Raw genomic sequence first — 18,709 nt, 5'->3', positions numbered from 1 at the left:
CTACAAAGCGAGGTGAAGAAAAGGTTTCAGTATCTTCTAATGTAAGCTGTTAATCTTTTTACTTTCAGCATCACTGTGGGTGTGTGACACATACACATTAAAAAGATGGTGGGGGGATCTCTGCTTGCTGTAGGTTTATTTCTTGAATGAGTTAGAGAGCTGTGAGGAAGTTTTGGGCTCCCTGTGTGGATTACCCAGGCCTGCAGGGAGGGCTTGGCCATGATTCCCTCTGTGCTGCAGGCAGCCCTGCAGCGTGGCAGCAGTGGCTTCTTGCCTCTGGTGAGTTTGCAGGCAGGGTGCTCCAGCGCTGCAGTGCTCAGGGGCAGTTTCCTATTATGACATTAAGGCTTGAATTCAGGAGCGCCTCTTCCCACCCAGTTATTGTTTGTACCGTAGGAACCTCTTTGGAGAGTGTTTCTTGGCAGTCAAAAAGAGAGTACTGCAGAGAAAAATTCCTCACTTGCTGTCCTCCCCCTGCCCTCAACTCTATTCATATTTTGTCCATTCCCTCTTCAAAATACAGATTTGTAAAACTCATGCTCTGTGTCCTCAGATGCCCTTCCCAAATCAAACCTTGGCTTCGTTGCAAATTGCATTGCACTAACTAGCATTGCCTTAAATTTGTTTTGGTGCAGGCAGGGTCACTTTGGAAGTAAGTTGTTGTTTACTTTGTTCCTGCAACCTTTTCAAGCTTGTGAATGGAAAAATTGTGATAGCAAACCAAGTCTTTATTTGTGCACTGTCAGCTGTGAGTGGCTGGTAGCCTTGGTGGAGGGTGCCGTGAATTACAGGCCTGCAGAGCACACATAACAAAAGTAATTTACTTTGTAAGGAAGTTGAAAAAGGGGGGAGAGGTGATTGGCAGACTCACCTCTCCAGGATGTAGGATTAATGTTAGAAAGTGGACTGATATTGGAATGTGGCTGCTGAAATGTGAAGAGAGAAAAAGAAAGAGAAAGAGAGAGAAAGGGAGAGAGAGAGAGAAAGAGAGTGAAGGGGAGAGCGAAATACACCCCCAAGGTCCCCTCAGCCACAGCTATCTGTAAGTTCTCCCCCATTCCTGCTAGGCAGAGTGACAACAAGGAGGGGGGGAAGTGGGGAAGGACAGAGTTAAACCCAAGGCTGTGAACAGGACCACCAGTAGAGATAAGATCAAGGCAGAGATTGTGACTCTCACAAAGTGGTTTCTTGTCTTAAGCAAGATTTTTCTTTCTGATTGCTGTTGTTAAGAAGAGAAAGCTTTTGTTCTGAAGACTAAAACATTTAAATGCTACTCAAAAAGTAAAAGGCAAGAGATGTGATACATCTCATGTTAAAATTGGTCTGGTCTTTTTTATTTAACTAATTATAGCTCACATGAAGAAGAATTTGCCTCTGCAGCTATTAACACAGCTGGATACAAGAAGAAGAAGTGGCTGTAGAAAAAGAGTTTAGTTAAACTCAGAAAGTTTTAAAGAAAACTAATGGTAAAAGTTAATGCAGTATTGTTTTCCTTTTAACACTGTGCTATTGAGAAATCCTTTCCAGGTACCACTGAAGCAGCAATCCAAACCACGGAAAGAGGGTGAATTCATGCCAGCAAAACCAAAGGACTTGTAAAGAAACTTGAGGAATGGACTATCACATCTAAACCGGGTGATACCAAACTGACTTCCAACCAGGACTGGGTGGTAATGGTTTGGGAAGACCCAAATGATCCAAGGCAGGTACAAAGAATAACACCTCACTGAGAAATAAGGCAAAGCTTGCATCACTGGTTCTAAGCCCGGCCTGAATAAACCCTGAGACGCCTCCGACACCTCCTTGGCAGAGCAACACTGCCACTTCAAACAGGGTGATTGGGAGTGTTTCAGTCAAAGAGTTCTTATAGCCTGGCCTCAGCCTGTGGCTTGTACAGGGAAGAAGGGAAATTGCCACCAGTACTATACTGTATATTTTATGTGATTCATCCCAATACTGGACACGCTAGCTGGGTTACAAGTGAATGTTCAAATTATGGGAATAATTGGTGTTGTAGCTCACAAAATCTATGTTCTTGTTGCAAGAGGTATCAGTACTGAATCAATTCCCTATACAGATAGAACCCAAAATCACTGAAGTAATGGGGGTATAAGCCATGCCAGACCTCTGTCATTCCTGTTTCTGTCTCTCATTTGTTGTCTTTTCCCTTCTGAGATACCAGCAAGATCGTGTCCCAAATGCTACAGAAAGTATTACACGGAAAGGAACCAAAGTTCCTTTTTGTTACACACACCCATGTCAACAGCCACAGACCCACCCAAACTGAGTACCTGCAGGCAAAATGGGGAAAATATTGGATTACAAGGAACTTGGGAAAAAGTAGTAATACTTGGGGCATGGAATGTCCAAAAGGAGAGAAATGGATTTGTTTTACATTTGATCTTAGAAATATAGTCCAATATTCGGTAAAAAGGCAATTAGTAAAAAAAAAAAAAAAAAAAAAAAGAAGGTAAAACAAGCACAGCAGTCTAGCTCTGTATTAACCCCAAATTATACACTGCATCGCATTATAGGACTCCAAGCAGTTATAGAGGAGATAACAAACAAAGCTGCTCAGGCACTGGAATTAATATTGAGTCAGCAAAGCCAAACTATAACTGCAGTGTATTAAAATAGGTTGGCTTTACGCTATTTATTGGCTATAGAATGGGGTGTATAGATTGGTGAAAATAGATGGCAATGAGGGCGTCATCCTGGAAAAAACAAAGGATATCAGAAAAAAATTATGACCCAGGTATCAGTCCAAAAAAACCAAAGGGAAAATAATGTTACAAACTAACAGGTGGGGTAATGTATTGAGAATGGGATGGTGGAAGAAATTAGGATTCTTCCTTTCATGTGTTACAAGTGTTTTGATATTTCTTCTTTGTTTAATCCCATGTTTTATTTGATTACCAACAGAGTCCAAAGAATGCAAGAGGATAAGAAATATTGCTCAAGCCAAATGATTTATAAAGAATAAGAGGAGAGATTGTGACAAATGCATATTTATGGTTGGCTTTTCGCAAATGTTACAATGAATATTATATGTGTCATGTTAGAAAGTTTATGCTGTTCCATAGGAACTCAATTCCATATAATCCCAGTCCAGTTTGTCCCAGTCCATAGGATCCCAGTTCCATATTTGATCCCAATCTCTAGTTGATCCCGTCCCTATTTGATCCCAGTCCATACTTGATCCCAGTCCCTATTTTACCCCAGACTATATTTGATCCCAGTCCCTAGTTGATCCCAGTCCCTAGTTGATCCCAGTCCATATTTGATCCCTGTCCCTATTTGATCCCAGTCCCTATTTTATCCCAGACTATATTTGATCCCAGTCCGTATTTGATCCCAGTCCCTAGTTGATCCCAGTCCATATTGCGAGGACGCTGGACTCCAGGACGCTTTGGGTGGATGGAGACGAGAGATCTCTGGAGGCTGCCCTTAGAATATCTGGTTTATTAGAGAGGGTGAAAGGCCCTGCTTGGAGTCACCAGACATGACCCATGGGAGGCCCGAGGGCGTGGGGGAAGGGAGAGGCAAGGGGTAGAGGGAGATAAGAGAGGATCCCAAGAGGATGTTCCAGGAGAGGGGCAGTTCCAAGAGAAGGGAAGTTCCAAGAGAGCGTCTGGCTCCTCAGGGACTCCTTGTCAGGGGCTTCAAGGTGGGCTGGAACAAGACTCAGGCCAATGGGGTCACAGACTCCTGATGCTTCAGGGGAGGGTTACAGGTGTGGGATGAACCATACATTGGGGTGAGATCCAACAGTCCATTTGACCCTTGGACCTACCTGTAGGTAAGGGCATTGTTCAACCAGAAGGGGGGATTGTCTTCGTCCTGGCTGTACGATTGTGTTCTACTTGTGCAGTAACTATGGTTTGGTATGTCACAACTTGTTACCATCTCAGTCTCTGTATTTTCTAAACCTTTTGCCAGGCAGTCATATTTATAAGGCTTTCCTATTTGAGCTTCCCCAAGACATATGATCCCAGTCCATATGATCCCAGTCCATATCTGACCCCAGTCCCAATTTTATCCCAGTCTATATTTGATCCCAGGCCATATGATCCCAGTCCATATCTGACCCCAGTCCCAATTTTATCCCAGTCTATATTTGATCCCAGTCCATAGGATCCCAATCCACATCTGATCCCAGTCTCTATTTGAACACAGTCCATAGTTGATCCAGGTCTCCAGTTGATCCAAGTCCATATGATCTCAGTCCCAATTTGATCCCAGTCTGTAGGATCCCAGTCCCTATTTTATCCAAGTCCCTTGTTGATACCAGTCCATAGGATCCCAGTCCATATTTGATCCTTGTCCGTATTTGATCCCAGTTCAGTTCATTCCAGTCTGTAGGGCCCCAGTCCCTAATTTATCCCAGTCCTTAGCTGATCCTAGACCACAGGATCTCGGTGCATATGTGATCCCAATCTCTGGTTGATCCCAGTCTATATGGCCCTGCACACATTCCAGAGGTCTGGAATTTCAGCTCCCAGCCAGGAAAAGACATTCCCTTTGCCCTCGAAGGCAGAGCTCTTGCGAAGTGGCTGAAAGCCAAGTGGAGCAAAATCCTACAGAGACATTTCCCTGCTGGCCTCCATAACTTCAGCTCCTGAACTAAGAAATAAAATTATACCCCAGCCACCCAGCCCCACACAATCCCCATCCCACCGCTCCAAATTGGGATCCCACTTCTCCCGATCTCCTCCCAAACCCATCTCACCCTGGCAGCTGTGGATTCGAGTGAGTTTGGTGTGGGATTGGTTTATTTTGAGGTGGGAACAAGCAATTTGAAGAGGGATTGAGCCTCTGTGGTTAAAATTCAGTTGTTTTCAGTGGGATGTGAGTGGTTTTGAGGTGAAAGATTGATCCCTCTTGGCTTTTGGAGTGCACAGAGATTGAGAAGAGAAAAAAATGAAGGTTAACATAAAAGGAGAAGCAGCCAGGTGTGTTCCCAACATGGATGACAGGGAATGTGGGTCACCAGGGCTGTGCCCAATGTGGGTTCTCCAGTGGGGGATGGAGTTTAGCTCTTCTCGCACTCGGGGCACTCGCAGGGCTTCCCTTACCGGTGCCTCCATTGGTGTCGGGTCAAGTGAGAGTTCCTTGAGAATCTCTTCCCACACCGGGGACACTCGTAGGGCCTCTCCCCAGAGTGGATGCGCTGGTGCCTGAGGAGCTGGGAGTTCTGCCTGAATCCCTTCCCGCAGTCGGGGCAGCAGAAAGGTCTCTCCTCTGTGTGACTCTGATAGTGCCGGAGGAGATGGGAGCTGGTCTGAAACCTCTTCCCACACTTGGAACACTCGTAGGGCCTCTCCCCAGTGTGGGTCCTCTGGTGCAGGATCAAGCTGGAGCAGTGGCTGAAGCTCTTCCCACAATCGTCACACTCGTAGGGCCTCTCCCCGGTGTGGATGCGGCGATGCTGGATGAGTTTTGAGTTGTCCCTGAATCCCTTCCCGCAGTCGGGGCAGCGGAAGGGCCTCTCCTCCGTGTGAACCGGATAGTGCCGGAGGAGACAGGAGCTGGTCTGAAACCCCTTCCCACACTCAGAACACTCGTAGGGCCTCTCCCCAGTGTGGATCCTCTGGTGCCTGATCAGGTCAGAGCTCCACCTGAAGCCCTTCCCACACTCCCCACACTCGTAGGGCCTCTCCCCAGTGTGGATCCTCTGGTGCGCGATCAGGATGGAGCTCCACCTGAAGCTCTTCCCACACTCCGAGCACTTGTGGGGCTTCTCCTCATCATGGGGCTTCTCAGGGACCCCCAGCTCCGAGCTCTGGCTCCATCTCCGGCCGCCTCCCTGGCCCAGGGTGGGTCTTTTCCCCTCAGATCCCCGCAATCTGCGTTTGCAGCCCCTCCTCGTGCGGGATCTCCAGGGCTTTTTCTCCCCGTCGGGTTCCTGTGCTCTGGAGCAGCTCAAAACGGCCTCTTCCACCAGGTTCTGCCGTGGGGATTTGTCCTCCCTGCTCTCCATCCTTAGCTCCTGCTCTGTGGGAGGAAGAACAAGGAGAGGCTCTTCCTCTTCCTCGCAGCCTCCCAGGGGCTGGGAATGGGAAATCCTGGTTTGGGGAAAACAAGTGATGAGCGCGTTGAGTTTGAAGCTCCCTCTGTCCCAGCCCATCTCTACAAGTCCATGGCCACCTGGGCTCCATAAAAACCTCCCAAACACCGAGATCCAGCCCTGAAAAAGCCTCCCAGGAGTTCCCCGTCCCTGCTCCCTCCCCTTTGCTGTTCGGGGCTCCCCCCTGTCCCAGCTGCTGGGGTCACACTTGGATTGGGGGTCCCCCTTCTCCTCGCTGCCCGCCCTCCCCAGGCTGCCGGGAGTCCCAGCAATCCCAAAAGCTCCCCCCTCTTGGCTCTCCCCATCCAGGGGTGCCGGGGCTGTTTGGGCTCCCGGGCTCCCTTCTCCCCTTCTTCCCTGCTCTGGGCTGCAGGGGCTCCAAGGAGTCCCCCCAAGGGGCCTTTTCCGCTCAGCTTCGCAGTTCTTCCTTCTCCAAACATCTCCCCAAAAAACCCAACCCAGGCACCCCCCAGGAGACCTGGCCCGAGCTCCCCCTCCCCGCTCACCTGCGGGATGGGGGGCAATGATCCCACAGGTGGGGGCTGCGAATTCAGGCAGGGCTGACCGCGCGCTTCTCTCTGCTCTGCTCCATCCGCCTTTCAACCTCCTCTTCCTCTTCCTGCCACCCCTCCTCTTCCATCCCCCCCCTCCTCCTCCTCCCCCCTAAGCCCACCTCCCGCTCCTCCTCCATCCCTGCCCTTCTCTCCCTGCCCTTCCTTCCCCCTTTTCCTGCTCTCTAACTCCACCGCCTTCTTCTCTCTCATCCCTCATCTTCCATCGCTCCTCCTCCTCCTCCTGTGTCCCGTCCCCTCCTGCCTGTCCTCCTTTATCCCTTCCCTTCCATCCCCCCTCCTCCTCCTCCTGCCCCTCGCTATCCCCACCTCCTTCTCCTCTTCCATCCCTCCCCTTCTATACCCATTCCTCCTCCTCCTCCCCATCCCCACCTCCCGCTCCTCCTTCATCCCTGCCCTTCCCTCCCTCCTCCTCCTCCCCCAGCAGCAGCGACACCCTCGGTTCCCGTTCCCGCAGCCCCGGCAGCCCGCGGCAGGAGCGGGGATGGAGCCGGGACAGGTCGGGATGGGCAGCGCGGGGCTCTCGGCTGCTCCCAGCCGCTGTTCCAGGGGGGAACCCGGCCCGGGCCAAAGGAGAGGCAAACTGGGGAAACTGGGGGCTGCACATCCAAACTGGGGCTGCCTGGGGACCCTGCCTGGGCACTGCCGGCCCTTGGGGCTCCTCTCAGGAGATCGGGGGGGGGGGGAACGCACAGAGGGCTCGGGGATGCCAGGAGTGGCAGCACTGGGAGGGACTGGGCTCTGCTGGAATCATACTGGGAGGGACTGGGACTGTGCTGGCTTTGTCCTGACACCATACTGGGATCACACTGGGAGGGACTGGGATGGAACTGGTTAGTACTGGGATGAACTGGGATGGACTGGGAGGTTACTGGTTTGGGGTTACTGGGAGGGGATTGGGAGGTACTGGGATGGACTGGGACATTACTGGTTTGCACTGGGATGAACTGGGTGGGACTGGGAGGGACTGGGATGAACTGGGAATGGGGTTTGGGGTTACTGGGATGAACTGGGAGTTACTGGTTTGCACTGGGATGAACTGGGAGGGACTGGGAGGGACTGGGATGAACTGGGGATGGGGTTTGGAGTTACTGGGATGAACTGGGAGTTACTGGTTTGGGGTTTAGGGTTAGTGGGAGGGGATTGGGATGGACTGGGATGAACTGGGAGTTACTGGTTTGGGGTTTGGGGTTACTGGGAGGGGATTGGGATGGACTGGGATGAACTGGGAGTTACTGGTTTGGGGTTTGGGGTTACTGGGAGGGGATTGGGATGGACTGGGATGAACTGGGAGTTACTGGGATGGACTGGGGCCATACTGGGATGAACTGGGAGAGACTGGGAAGCCAAACTGGGCAAACTGGGAGGGACTGGAATCGTACTGGGAGGGACTGGGAATGGGAACTGAGCAAGCTGGGAGTTACTGGGAGGGAACCGGGAGGTTACTGGGATGAACTGGGAGTTACTGGAACGTTACTGGGATGGACTGGGAGGGGATTTGGGCTCACTGGGATGAACTGGGGCCATACTGGGGCGTTACTGGTTTGAACTGGGAGGAACTGGGAGCTCCGGGGGGGGGGGTGGGGCTCGCTCCGGGCCGGTTCCATTCCCACCCGCGGGGGGGGGCGGGGCTCGCTCCGGGCCGGTTCCATTCCCAACCGCGGGGGGGGGCGGGGCTCGCTCCAGGCCGGTTCCATTCCCACCCGCGGGGGGGGGTGGGGCTCGCTCCGGGCCGGTTCCATTCCCACCCGCGGGGGGGGGCGGGGCTCGCTCCGGGCCGGTTCCATTCCCACCCGCGGGGGGGGGCGGGGCTCGCTCCGGGCCGGTTCCATTCCCACCCGCGGGGGGGGGCGGGGCTCGCTCTGGGCCGGTTCCATTCCCACCCGCGGGTGGGGGCGGGGCTCGCTCCGGGCCGGTTCCATTCCCTCCCGCGGGGGGGGGCGGGGCTCGCTCCGGGCCGGTTCCATTCCCACCCGCGGGGGGGGGTGGGGAGGGGGGGAAGGAGCCGTTCCCTCACCATTTCCTCAGCTGGGCGCGGCGCGCTGCGGGACCTGCGGGCGGCAGCGGAGCTCGGGGCGGATCCCGGCGCTGATCCCGGTGATCCCGGCGGGATCCGCTCCCCCTTTCCCCGATCCCGGCACCCACCGGAGCGGCGGCGGCGGCGGCTGCGCAGGGCGGCGCGGGGGCTGCCGGGAATGGCGGCGGCTGTGGCGGGCGCGGGGCATGCCGGGATACACCGAGGCAAACGGCGCGGCGCCATGTTGTCGCGCCGCGCGGCTCGCTTTACGGCGGTGTGGCGAGGTGAGGGTGTCGCGAAGAGGCAGGCGCGGTTTGCTTTACGGCGGTGTGGCGGGGAACATCTGGAGAACATCTGAGAACATCTGGAAACGGTTGGGAACGGCTGGGAACGGCCCCACAGGAGCTCCAGAGGAGCCCCATCCAGAGGCACCTGGGAGCCTTCAGCAATCCAGCCAGCAACGCACAGGCAGGAGGACACGGATGGTGCTTCCTGCCATGGACAGGGCTTGTGGCAGCAAAGGGCTGTGCCAAAGCACTCGGGCAGCTGCAGCGGGAGGCAGGAGAGCTGGCAGCTCCGTGTCCGTGTGTCCCGTGTCCGTGTGTCCCATGTCCGTGTGTCCCCATGTCCTTGTGTCCCCGTGTCCGTGTGTCCCGTGTCCGTGTGTCCCGTGTCCGTGTGTCCCCGTGTCCGTGTGTCCCCGTGTCTGTGTGTCCCTGTGTCCCCGTGTCCGTGTGTCCCCGTGCACAGCCCTGCGCTCCCCGGGGCAGCCCCTGAGCCTGTCCAAACACGGGAACTTTGCCCTGTTCAGCCCAGACCTGGCTTGCTTTGCTTGCTTCTGCTTTTGCCTTTGCTTCCTAGTTAGGTCACATAAGCAGTCCAATTTTTTCCCTGGACTGTTTTTTTTTCCTTTCCTCTTCCTGAATACCATCCAACCTGCTCCGGACTGGGATCTAGGAAACACTGAGGAGCACCAAGATCCTGCATGTTGTGATTTGCAGCAGCCATCCCCAGTGCTGGAGAGCAATCCCCAGTGCCCAGACCCGGGCGACCACTCCCAGGAAAGACTTTCTGGATTTGTTCATTATTCATCTCTTCAGAGTGCTGAAAGAGTTTTGTTGTCATCTGGTGTTGGGCGCGATGGTCCCGGGGCTGCGGCGACTTCAGGCAGTGCCAGGGCCCCGCGATTCCTTCTCTGCTCTTCTCCGGCTGCTCCTGCTGCCGCTGCGGCTCTGCCTCCTCCTCCTCCTCCTGCCCCGCTCCCGAAGGCCGAACCGGGAGGGGAAAGGGGCGAGGAAAGGGCGGGACCGTGAGGGTAAAGGGGCGGCTCAGGCCAAGGGCGGAACTGTGAGGGGACGCTCTGTGAGGCGGCGCTCTGCAAACAGAACTGCCACGGACTGGGAATGAACGGCAAAGAAATCAGTAAGTCTGAAAGTTTTATTTGCTATCAAATACATCCCGGCCACCCAGCCCCACACAATCCCCATTTCACTGCTCCAAACTGGGATCACACTTCTCCCAATCACCTCCCAAACCCATCTCAGCCTGGCAGCTGTGGATTCGAGTGAGTTTGGTGTGGGATTGATTTTTTTTGAGGTGGGAACAAACAATTTGAAGAGGGATTGAGCCTCTGTGGTTAAAATTCATTTGTTTTCAGTGGGATGTAAGTGGTTTTGAGGTGAAAGATTGATCCCTCTTGGCTTTTGGAGTGCAGAGAAATTGAGAAGAGAAAAAAATGAAGGTCAACACTAAAGGAGAAGCAGCCAGGTGTGTTCCCAACATGGATGACAGGGAATGTGGGTCACCAGGGCTGTGCCCAATGTGGGTTCTCCAGTGGGGGATGGAGTTTAGCTCTTCTCGCACTCGGGGCACTCGCAGGGCTTCCCTTACCGGTGCCTCTGTTGGTGTTGGGTCAAGTTAGATCTCCTGGAGAATCTCTTCCCACACTGGGGACACTCGTAGGGCCTCTCCCCGGTGTGGATGCGGCCATGGATGATGAATTTTGAGTTTTCTCTGAATCCCGTCGGGGCAGCGGAAGGGCCTCTCCTCTGTGTGAACCCGATAGTGCCGGAGGAGATGGGAGCTGGTCTGAAACCTCTTCCCACCCTCCCCACACTCATAGGGCCGTTCCCCAGTGTGGGTCCTCTGGTGCAGGATGAGCTTGGACCTCCTCCTGAAGCCCTTCCCACACTCTGAGCACTTGTGGGGCTTCTCCCCATCATGGAGCTACTCAGGGACCCCCAGCTCCGCTCCGAGCTCTGGCTCCATCTCCGGCCACCTCTCCGGCCCAGGGTGGGTCTTTTCTCCCTCAGATCCCCGCGACCTGCGTTTGCAGCCCCTCCTCCTGTGGGTTCTCCGGGGCTTTTCCTCCCCATTCGATTCCTCTACCATGGAGCCACTCAAAACAACCTCTTCCATGATGTTCTGCTGGGGGGATTTGTCCTCCCTGGTCTCCATCCTCAGCTCCTGCTCTGGGGGAGGAAGGACAAGGAGAGGATGGGATTTGCCTCCGTGCCACAGGGAAGGGCAAGGAGATCCCCCCAGTGCGTCCCCGGCAGGAGGGCACCGGCAGCGGGGCTGTCCTGCAGCCGGGGGCCGTGCTGGGCTGGGAGATGGAGCAGGAGAGAGGGGAAAAGGGGCACTGACTTCCTCCTCACCTGCCTCGGTGTCCCAGGGCATTTTCCTCACAGCCTCCTCCACCATCCAGCCAAAGTTTGGGAATGGGAAATCCTGGTGTGGGGAAAAACAAGGTGTGAACACCTTGGGTTGGGGATTCCCCCTGCCCAAATCCATCTCCAGAAGTCTCCTGGTGTCCATAAAAACCTCCAAAATCATGAGTTAATAAAAAAAAGCCACCAGGAGTGTCCCATTTCCAGTCTCATTTCTCTGGGGTTCTGGTGTCCCCCGTCTCAGGGCTGCTGGGGATCCTCATGGGCCCTGGGGATCCCCCTGCTCCAGGGTCCTGCTTAGGGATGCTGGGGGGTTTTGCAGTACAAGGGTCCCCCTCTCCAGCCTCCCCCCAGTCCAGGCATTTGGGGGTCACCCCCTCCCCATCACCCTGCCATGGTCTAGGGCAAATTTGGGAGAAAACCCCCAAAGGGGATTTTCTAGAAAGCAGATTCAAATGGCCTCTCCCCCAACCAGTTCAGGAAAGGATTTCCTTGGAGAAAAGTAGAAAAAAACTGTTTATTTAACAGGCAAAGCATTCATCACCACAAAACATGAATAATATTAAACAATAAAACATGTTGTTGCTCCAAAAGAGATGACAAACTCAGAAAGTCCCTCCGTGGGCTGCAGCTCGGCTCACTCAGGCTCTGATCAGTCCCTCCATGGCCCAGCCCCAGCCCGGTGGGCCACAGGTGTGAGCTGCCGGTGCTCTTCTGGTGTTCAGTCCAGAGCAGGTTTAAACAGCTCCAAAGAAAAAGAAAAACCACAGCCCAGGGAACTCTCTGCCTCAGCGAGCTAAAAACTAACTAAAAGCAAAGGAGAGCTCTGTCCCGCTGTCTGTTGGCAGACAACTGATACCTCAGGTTTAAGTTTTTCTGTTCTGTTTTGGTGTGCAGCTTCTAGCTTTATATTAAGTGTTCCTGGGATCTTTTCACAGGGTGGTGAAGACAAAACAATCCTGTTCTAGCTGGAGAGTCAAGGACAATCTCTTCAAACTTCAGGCCCAAAGCACAAACAACAGGAAAAGCATAGGGCAGGCAAGCAAGGAGGATGAAAGTTCATAATTTGAAGCTATTATGGGCAGTTAAATCCTGTATGCAAACGGACTAACACTTATAAAAATGTGAGATCTCATGACCAAGCCCTCTTTTGCTTCCATCTCGGAGCCATCCGGGCAGAGCCCCGACCATGGCTCCGGTACTGCCGGGGTGTGGCCTTTGAAGGCACTTCAATAAATATCCACTTTATTCCTCTTGGCTCCGTCTGGCCTCTGTCCCAGCTCCTTAAGGCACCTCAGCAGCCCAGGAGCCGGAATGTGGAGGGGTGAGTGCAGCTCCTGAAAACAAACTGCGCGCTTCTTCCTCCCCCTCTTCGCTCTCAGAACCAGCCCTGAAGGTGCAGAACTCATTTCGGGGCCAAACGGACCAATGGGGGTACGAGCATCGTGAGGTCACCCCAGGACAGGCCCTGCCAGGCTCAGGGGTCCCGTCCCCGCCTCATCTCCGGCTGCCGGGGGTCCCCCAGCTCCGGTATCGCCCCTTCCCCTCTGCCGCCCCGGGGGTCCCACGTTCCGCAGCCCCGGCTCTCTCGGGGATCCCCAAAACCAATGTCCCGCCCTGTCAGCACCGGGCCAGCCCCGCGTGGTGCCCCCGGGACCCTCCGAGGGGCGATCACAGCTCCTCTCCCCCCGAAAAAGCTCCTCTTGGGGAGCCCGGAGGGATCCGGGGCTCGGCATCTGCCGGCTCCGAGCGCTCTCCAGAAAAATCCTCCCGGAGACCCCTCGATAGAGCCGGGGCGAGCTCGGCCTCCCCCTGCCCTGCGGCTCGGGGCTGGGGCGATGCTGGCGGGGCAGGGGGTGCTGCAGCCCCGGCGTGCGGGCGGTGCGAGCGGCGGGATTCTCCCGCTCCTGCTCCCGCCGCTCCTCCTGTCCCTCCTCCTCCTCCCGCAGCCCCTCCGCTGCAGCCCGGAGCTCTCGGGCACTTAAGCCACAACAAGCATACCTTGTGAACAAAGGAATCACCCTTAAAACTACACTATTGCATATTCATATATCCTTCATGGTTATGCATACATTCTATTTAAAACAAGAAACTCTGTCTGTTATATGCCAACTGTTTCCTTTAATCCCCATGGCAAGGCCTGAAGAAATTAGCTTCTTCTGACAAGAAAGCCATAAATTCCTCTTCTCTGGAAGATTTAGGCGTTCTGTGATGGTTACGTCAAAGCGAGTCTCTCATTCCTTAAAATAAAAACCAAAACACATAAGGAGTTTCTATTTTAACTACTAAAGCTTCATTTTAACTATAAAACTACATTTACCATGCTATTAAAATGTTAATACAGCACTACGAATCAAACTAACATAATACATACAGTAACTCTGCGCAAAGAGCCATATATTATGCGTTTTTCACACTGGGTGCCTCCTGGATTGCCCCCGGAAAGAGCCCATCTCTGCACCGAGCCACGTTTTTTCATTTGTAAATGAGGTCTTTCTTTCTCTGTCATCTGTGGTTTCTGCAGCCCCGGCTGCTGCTTCTGGTCTTTTAAAACTTTAAGAATCTTTTTGTACAAGCACAACTGACTTGATGTATATTTTACATAAGCACGAATTATTCCATAACATATATTACAATGGGGCTGCAGAGATTCCCCCTGCAGGTCCGTGGGGATGCAGAGATCCCCCTGCGGGTCCATGGGGATGCAGAGATCCCCCTGCAGCTCCATGGGGATACAGAGATCCCCCTGCAGGTCCATGGGATGCAGAGATCCCCCTGCAGCTCCGTGGGGATGCAGAGATCCCCCTGCAGCCCCTGCAGGAGCCAGGCTGGAGCTCGGGGATGCCTGAGAGGAGGCTGTGACCCCGTGGGCAGAGGGGCCCCGCTGGAGCAGCCTGGCCTGGCAGGACCGAGCCCGTGGCACAGTGACCCACGCTGCAGCACTTGGAGGGGGCTGTGCCCCAGGGGATGGACTCGGCTCGGAGAAGTTCCTGGAGAAGTCTCGGCTGGGAGAGAGCGCAGGGTGCAGCAGGGAACGACTCCTGTCCCTGAGCAGAGGGAGAAGCCGCGGGGGATGAGCTGAGCATGGCCCCATTCCCTGTCTCCTGCCCTGCCGGGGGAGGAGGTGCAGCTGGGAGCAGGGAGGCGTGGGGAAAGCTGCATTTAAGGCTCTGCACTGACTTCTCCTCATCCTGCTCTGAGTCTTTGGAGTTTTCTGCCAGAAATCTCTCCCCTCCCCCACTCGCCCACAGGGCTTTGGGCAGGATTCCCTTTTTGGGGGAAATCAAAGCGAAGCACCGATGCACTAATGAGGGGCAGGAGAAGGGAGGCTCCCGGGCTTCCCGCAGAGGCGGAGGCACGGAAGGCGCAGGGCCGGGAAAGCCGTGGCGGGAGGTGCGGAGAAGTTTGTTTGTGTGGGCAGCTCAATCCCGCCTCGGGCCCGGGCCCGTCCCGGGGCTGTTCCTCATCTCCGGCTTTGCCCTCACGCAGCGCGGGGGGCCCTGAGAGCGCGGGGCGAGTCTGGGCCGTGCGCAGAGCCCGCCCCCAGCTCGCTGCCATTGGCCGCTGGTGCCGTCAGTCGTGGTTGCGGCGCGCTGATTGGTGGGAGCGGGGCGCAGCACGGCCCCGGCGGCGGGCTGAGGGCGGCCGTGGGCGGGCAGCGGCGCCATTGGCGCCGGGAGGGTCTGTGCGGGCCCGGGAGCGGCGGCAGCGGCCGGAGCGCGGTGAGGCGGCGTCGGCGGAGCTCGGAGGCGGCCCCGGCGCAGGTGGGAGCCGCGCTGGGTTCTGCGGGGGCTCGGGGCTGGCTGCGGGCGGAGGGGGCGGCAGGGGGCTGCGGCGGGTCGGTGGTGCCGTGTCCGGCCCGTGCCGGCCCCGGGCTGAGGGCGCGGCGGGAGCGGCTGCCCGCGGTCTCCTTCCCGCCGGGGCCTGGGCAGGAGCCGCTGCCGGAGCAGCGCTGGCTCGGCCCGGCTGCTGTGGGTAGGACCGAGGGGGCTGCCCCGCGGCCGGGAGCGTGCGGGGAAATTCCCGTCGCCGGAGGTTTCTGTGGCCGGAGGAGAGCGAGGAGTCCTGTAAAAGTGACTTTATTGCCGAGCAGGGGGAGAGGCCGTGGGGCATTTGCCGTGCGCTCTGTGCCATGGTTGTAGTCCGCAGCCTCCTTTTTATCCTCATTTTCCCGGCCGCATCTCCCTCTGCCTTTGCCCACGGGCTGAGGTCCTTGGAAGGTTCAGACTTCCCGATGCGCCTGCTGCCTGTCCTCGTTAATATGCACCCTCCTTTTGTATACCAGCCGATATTCATGGCTCTGTTAAGTCTTTGTTCTTCTCCTCGAAGTTTGGGAATGTAGCGGGACTTTGAGTAGCTGTGTGGGTCAATTTTTGACATTTATTGGAACTGATGGTTTCTCTCATTACTTCCGTATCTACAAATTCCTGCCCCTATCTCCCCTCCAATTCACTCATTGCCTTTTTTTTTTCTTTTTTTTTTTTTTTTAATGTTTTCCCTGGGTCCTCTTTAGTTTTGGGATTATTCTCGGTGCCCTCATTCCCTGTCCTTTTGTGGCCGTTTGTGGATCAGGAGGCCTGGCTGCCACCTGCATGCCCTGGCTCAGCTGCTGGATGAGCTGCACTGCCAAGGTGTGGAGCATGGTGAAAAGATGAGAGTTGCTGCAGCACAGAAGAGGAGAAGCAGCATTCGTTTAACCCCTGGTGTGCCGGGGAGCCACGAAAGCATGTCCCATTCCCATCTTTTCCATGTTTGGACCAATACATAAACTGTTCACCTATTTCCTTTTTTATCGTTCTCAGCACTTTTCCTTTGTCGTCTCTTTGCCAACATCAGTTTGAGCCATTTAGTTTTCCACAAACTCCTGTTTTTTCTGCTCACAGATAATCTGATCTCATCCCCTGGTGAAATGTTGTGTTCCTCTTTCAGTGGATTGGTCAGCAGGAAGGTCAGGAGCTGGAGCTGTCTGGTGCTTTTTTTTTCGAGGACAGTTTGTAATCTAATGATGCCATTGAAATGATAAATGGGTTCTCTACTTCCTGATATGAATTGGTTTGGGTTCCCAGGGGCTGGTCCATGGTGTTGTAGAATTTTTTCTGGTGGCCCTTCATCTTTTCCCCATTTCTGGGTGCTCCCTCAAGCTGGGGCTGCATCATTTGACCGCATTTTTCTAATTACATCATCAAATACTTGAATTCCAACTAATTTCCCTGGACTTGTTCTAGCAAAAGCCCCAGTGCTCTGATACACCCTGTACAGCACAGACAGTGGCAGCAGATGTTGGAGTGGGCAGAGGGATGATCCCCCCCTTATTTTAGTGAAGTTTTCACAACATTCTCCATTTGCTGTTTCCCTTTGCAGCTTCAGCCATTTCTGTTTCAGAGTCAGATCCTCACCATGGGCTCTGCCTTCAGCCGTGCAGATTCCATCTGTGCAAGCAGGCAGAGCTTGGGGTGAGGGGCAGAGGGAATCAGCCAATTCCTGCCCCAGGCAAGAAGAGCCAGGTACATTGTCCTCACTCTGCCTCAGCAGCGTTAATTTGCATTTCTAAAGCTCCTCTCCTGGGTGCCTGGAATGCAGCTTCTCTTCCAGAGCAGCTTCAGCAGCCTCACACGTGTCCCCCTACAACTTGCAGCTTTTTTTTTCCCCCTTCAAATCCTCTGTTTAATGTTTATGAGTTAAAAGGGCACCTTTAAATCTCTTCTAGTTTTGCAAAATGCAGCCCAAAGGTGAATGTCAAAAAACCCTGACAAAAATTTTGGCATCGCTAAAAGCGAAACAAGAACACACAAAAAAGTTCCAAGGCCATTAATTTTTTCTCGTTCTTCTCAGAGTAAAAACCCATTCTCACATCCCTGACCAAACCTAACCAGCGACATAGAAGTAGGATTATTTAAAAAAATATTCTCATGCTATATACTCTGCACTGAAGCTACAGGAAAACGAAAAACTCCACCAATATGTTTAGTGTTAGAGTAAAGGCATTTCTTTATTCTGGCCAGGATGTGCAACAGAAATCGTTCCATCTCCACATAGCCCAGGTGTGCAGAGAAAATCGTTCCATGACACATGGGTTTTACTCGATTTTTCCCTAATTTAATACAGTCTAAAGCAATCTAAATCCACTGGTTTAATGTTCTGTAGTTTCAAGTTGTGCAGATTTCTTTGCTTCAGCTGTTAATGAGGTGGGAAGTGCTGGATTTCCTTCTCAGCCTTTTGCAGACCAGGTGTCTGCAGCCCTGGCAGTGTCTGGGGTAGGTGTTGGTTGCTGTTTGCTGCTGGGGTTGATGTTTTGCTGCTGGGCGTTATCTTTGTGGGTATCTTTTGGGCCATTCCCAGTGTGTTGAGATGTTAAACTCATCTCCATTGAGTGGTGTAACATCGCTTAACAAAGCCTTTAACATTTCTTTCCCCAGGGCCAAGGCAAAGCAAGCCTGAGTAGAGAAATGGAAGGTTAACAATGTTAAAGTCTATGAGCTGGTGTACTTTCCATCAATGCCATGGCAGGCAGGGCAGTGTGTGAGTGTAAGTGAGAGCCAGAGTGGAATTGTCCCGTGCTCTTGCCCAGCAGCTGTGGCAGGGCAGGCCCAGAGAGCGCTGAAGCTGCAGCAGTGGCAGCAAGGGCTGTCCCCGGTGCTGGAGCTGCCAAAGGAGGGTGGCCAGGCCGAGGATTTCAGCAGAGGATGTGTGGGCCGATGTCCTGCTGGGATGGTGGCAACAGCAAAGTGCCAAGGCAGCTCTGTGCCAGCCCAGCTTCCTGGGGGAGAGATTGCACCAGAGACAGGATTCTGGCCACAGACTGCTTTAAATGTGCATCCCTTATCTCCACCTTGCACTAGGTGGAGAATTCCCAGGGTAAGGAATTCCCAAGATCAATTGCAAGGGGAAATAATTGAATATCTGCCCTGGGCCTGGCTCTTCTTCTTGCCCAAGCCAATGGCAAAAGCCGTACCCATGGCATCTTGGTTTCTATCCCCAGCTTCCAAAGGTGTTTCTTCCCCTTTCATTCTTTGTACCCAGCGTGAGCTCTGGGGGTGCCAGGGGTTCTGGAGGTCCCATTGTATTCCTAAAGCTGCCATAACCCCCTGGAGGATCTTTCCTGTAAAATGAGTTCTGCTGTCTGAGTCTGTTGCTTCCACAATCCCTTTTCTATGAATTACTTCTTTTAGAGATACCTTAATAAGTGATCCAGTGGCTGCTGAGCAATCAGAATTGCTTTTGCCCCCCTATTAGGTGAGATGGTGTCACCAGAAGATATTGAAGCCTTCCTGCTCAGGGCATTCAGTGCCAGGCTCTTACAAGCACACACAGCTGTGCCGGTTGAGCTGACCATGGGGGTAACCTGGGCTTTGTCTGATTCCCTTTCCTCAATAACAGCGTGTCT

The 18,709-nt window shown here is 54.1% G+C and overlaps 2 protein-coding genes across 5 annotated transcripts; one reads left to right on the top strand and one right to left on the bottom strand.

Moving 5' to 3' along the window:
- Positions 1 to 4,754: 4,754 nt before the first annotated feature.
- Positions 4,755 to 8,843, bottom strand: LOC140681599 (uncharacterized). Of its 4 annotated transcripts, none has more exons than XM_072921555.1 (3): positions 8,657 to 8,831; positions 6,574 to 6,609; positions 4,755 to 6,065 (listed from the first exon to the last, which is right to left on the bottom strand). In XM_072921555.1, exon 3 carries the CDS (start codon positions 5,978 to 5,980, stop codon positions 5,072 to 5,074), a length of 909 nt encoding a protein of 302 aa, XP_072777656.1. In that variant the 5' UTR covers positions 5,981 to 6,065; positions 6,574 to 6,609; positions 8,657 to 8,831; the 3' UTR covers positions 4,755 to 5,071. The 4 variants fall into 4 exon arrangements, with proteins under 4 accessions (XP_072777656.1, XP_072777655.1, XP_072777653.1 ...); XM_072921554.1 differs by having other exon boundaries at positions 4,755 to 5,994; positions 8,657 to 8,830; XM_072921552.1 differs by lacking the exon at positions 6,574 to 6,609 and having other exon boundaries at positions 4,755 to 5,994; positions 8,657 to 8,843.
- Positions 8,844 to 8,862: 19 nt separating this feature from the next.
- On the top strand, positions 8,863 to 12,582 carry LOC140681598 (uncharacterized). The gene is made up of 2 exons (XM_072921551.1): positions 8,863 to 10,078; positions 12,264 to 12,582. The coding sequence occupies exon 1, from the start codon at positions 8,863 to 8,865 to the stop codon at positions 9,967 to 9,969; it is 1,107 nt and encodes a 368-aa protein (XP_072777652.1). The 3' UTR covers positions 9,970 to 10,078; positions 12,264 to 12,582.
- Positions 12,583 to 18,709: the final 6,127 nt, after the last annotated feature.

This window comes from Taeniopygia guttata, chromosome 37, assembly GCF_048771995.1.
Source record: "Taeniopygia guttata chromosome 37, bTaeGut7.mat, whole genome shotgun sequence".
NCBI classification, from domain to species: domain Eukaryota; kingdom Metazoa; phylum Chordata; class Aves; order Passeriformes; family Estrildidae; genus Taeniopygia; species Taeniopygia guttata.
The sequence above is the reverse complement of the archived record's forward strand: the minus strand, read 5'-3'. Positions and strand labels throughout refer to the sequence as shown.

Coding starts and splice junctions, on each gene's coding strand:
- LOC140681599 (XM_072921552.1), bottom strand. CDS start 5,980: ATGGAGAGCAGGGAGGACAAATCCCCACGGCAGAACCTGGTGGAAGAG.
- LOC140681598 (XM_072921551.1), top strand. CDS start 8,863: ATGCCGGGATACACCGAGGCAAACGGCGCGGCGCCATGTTGTCGCGCC.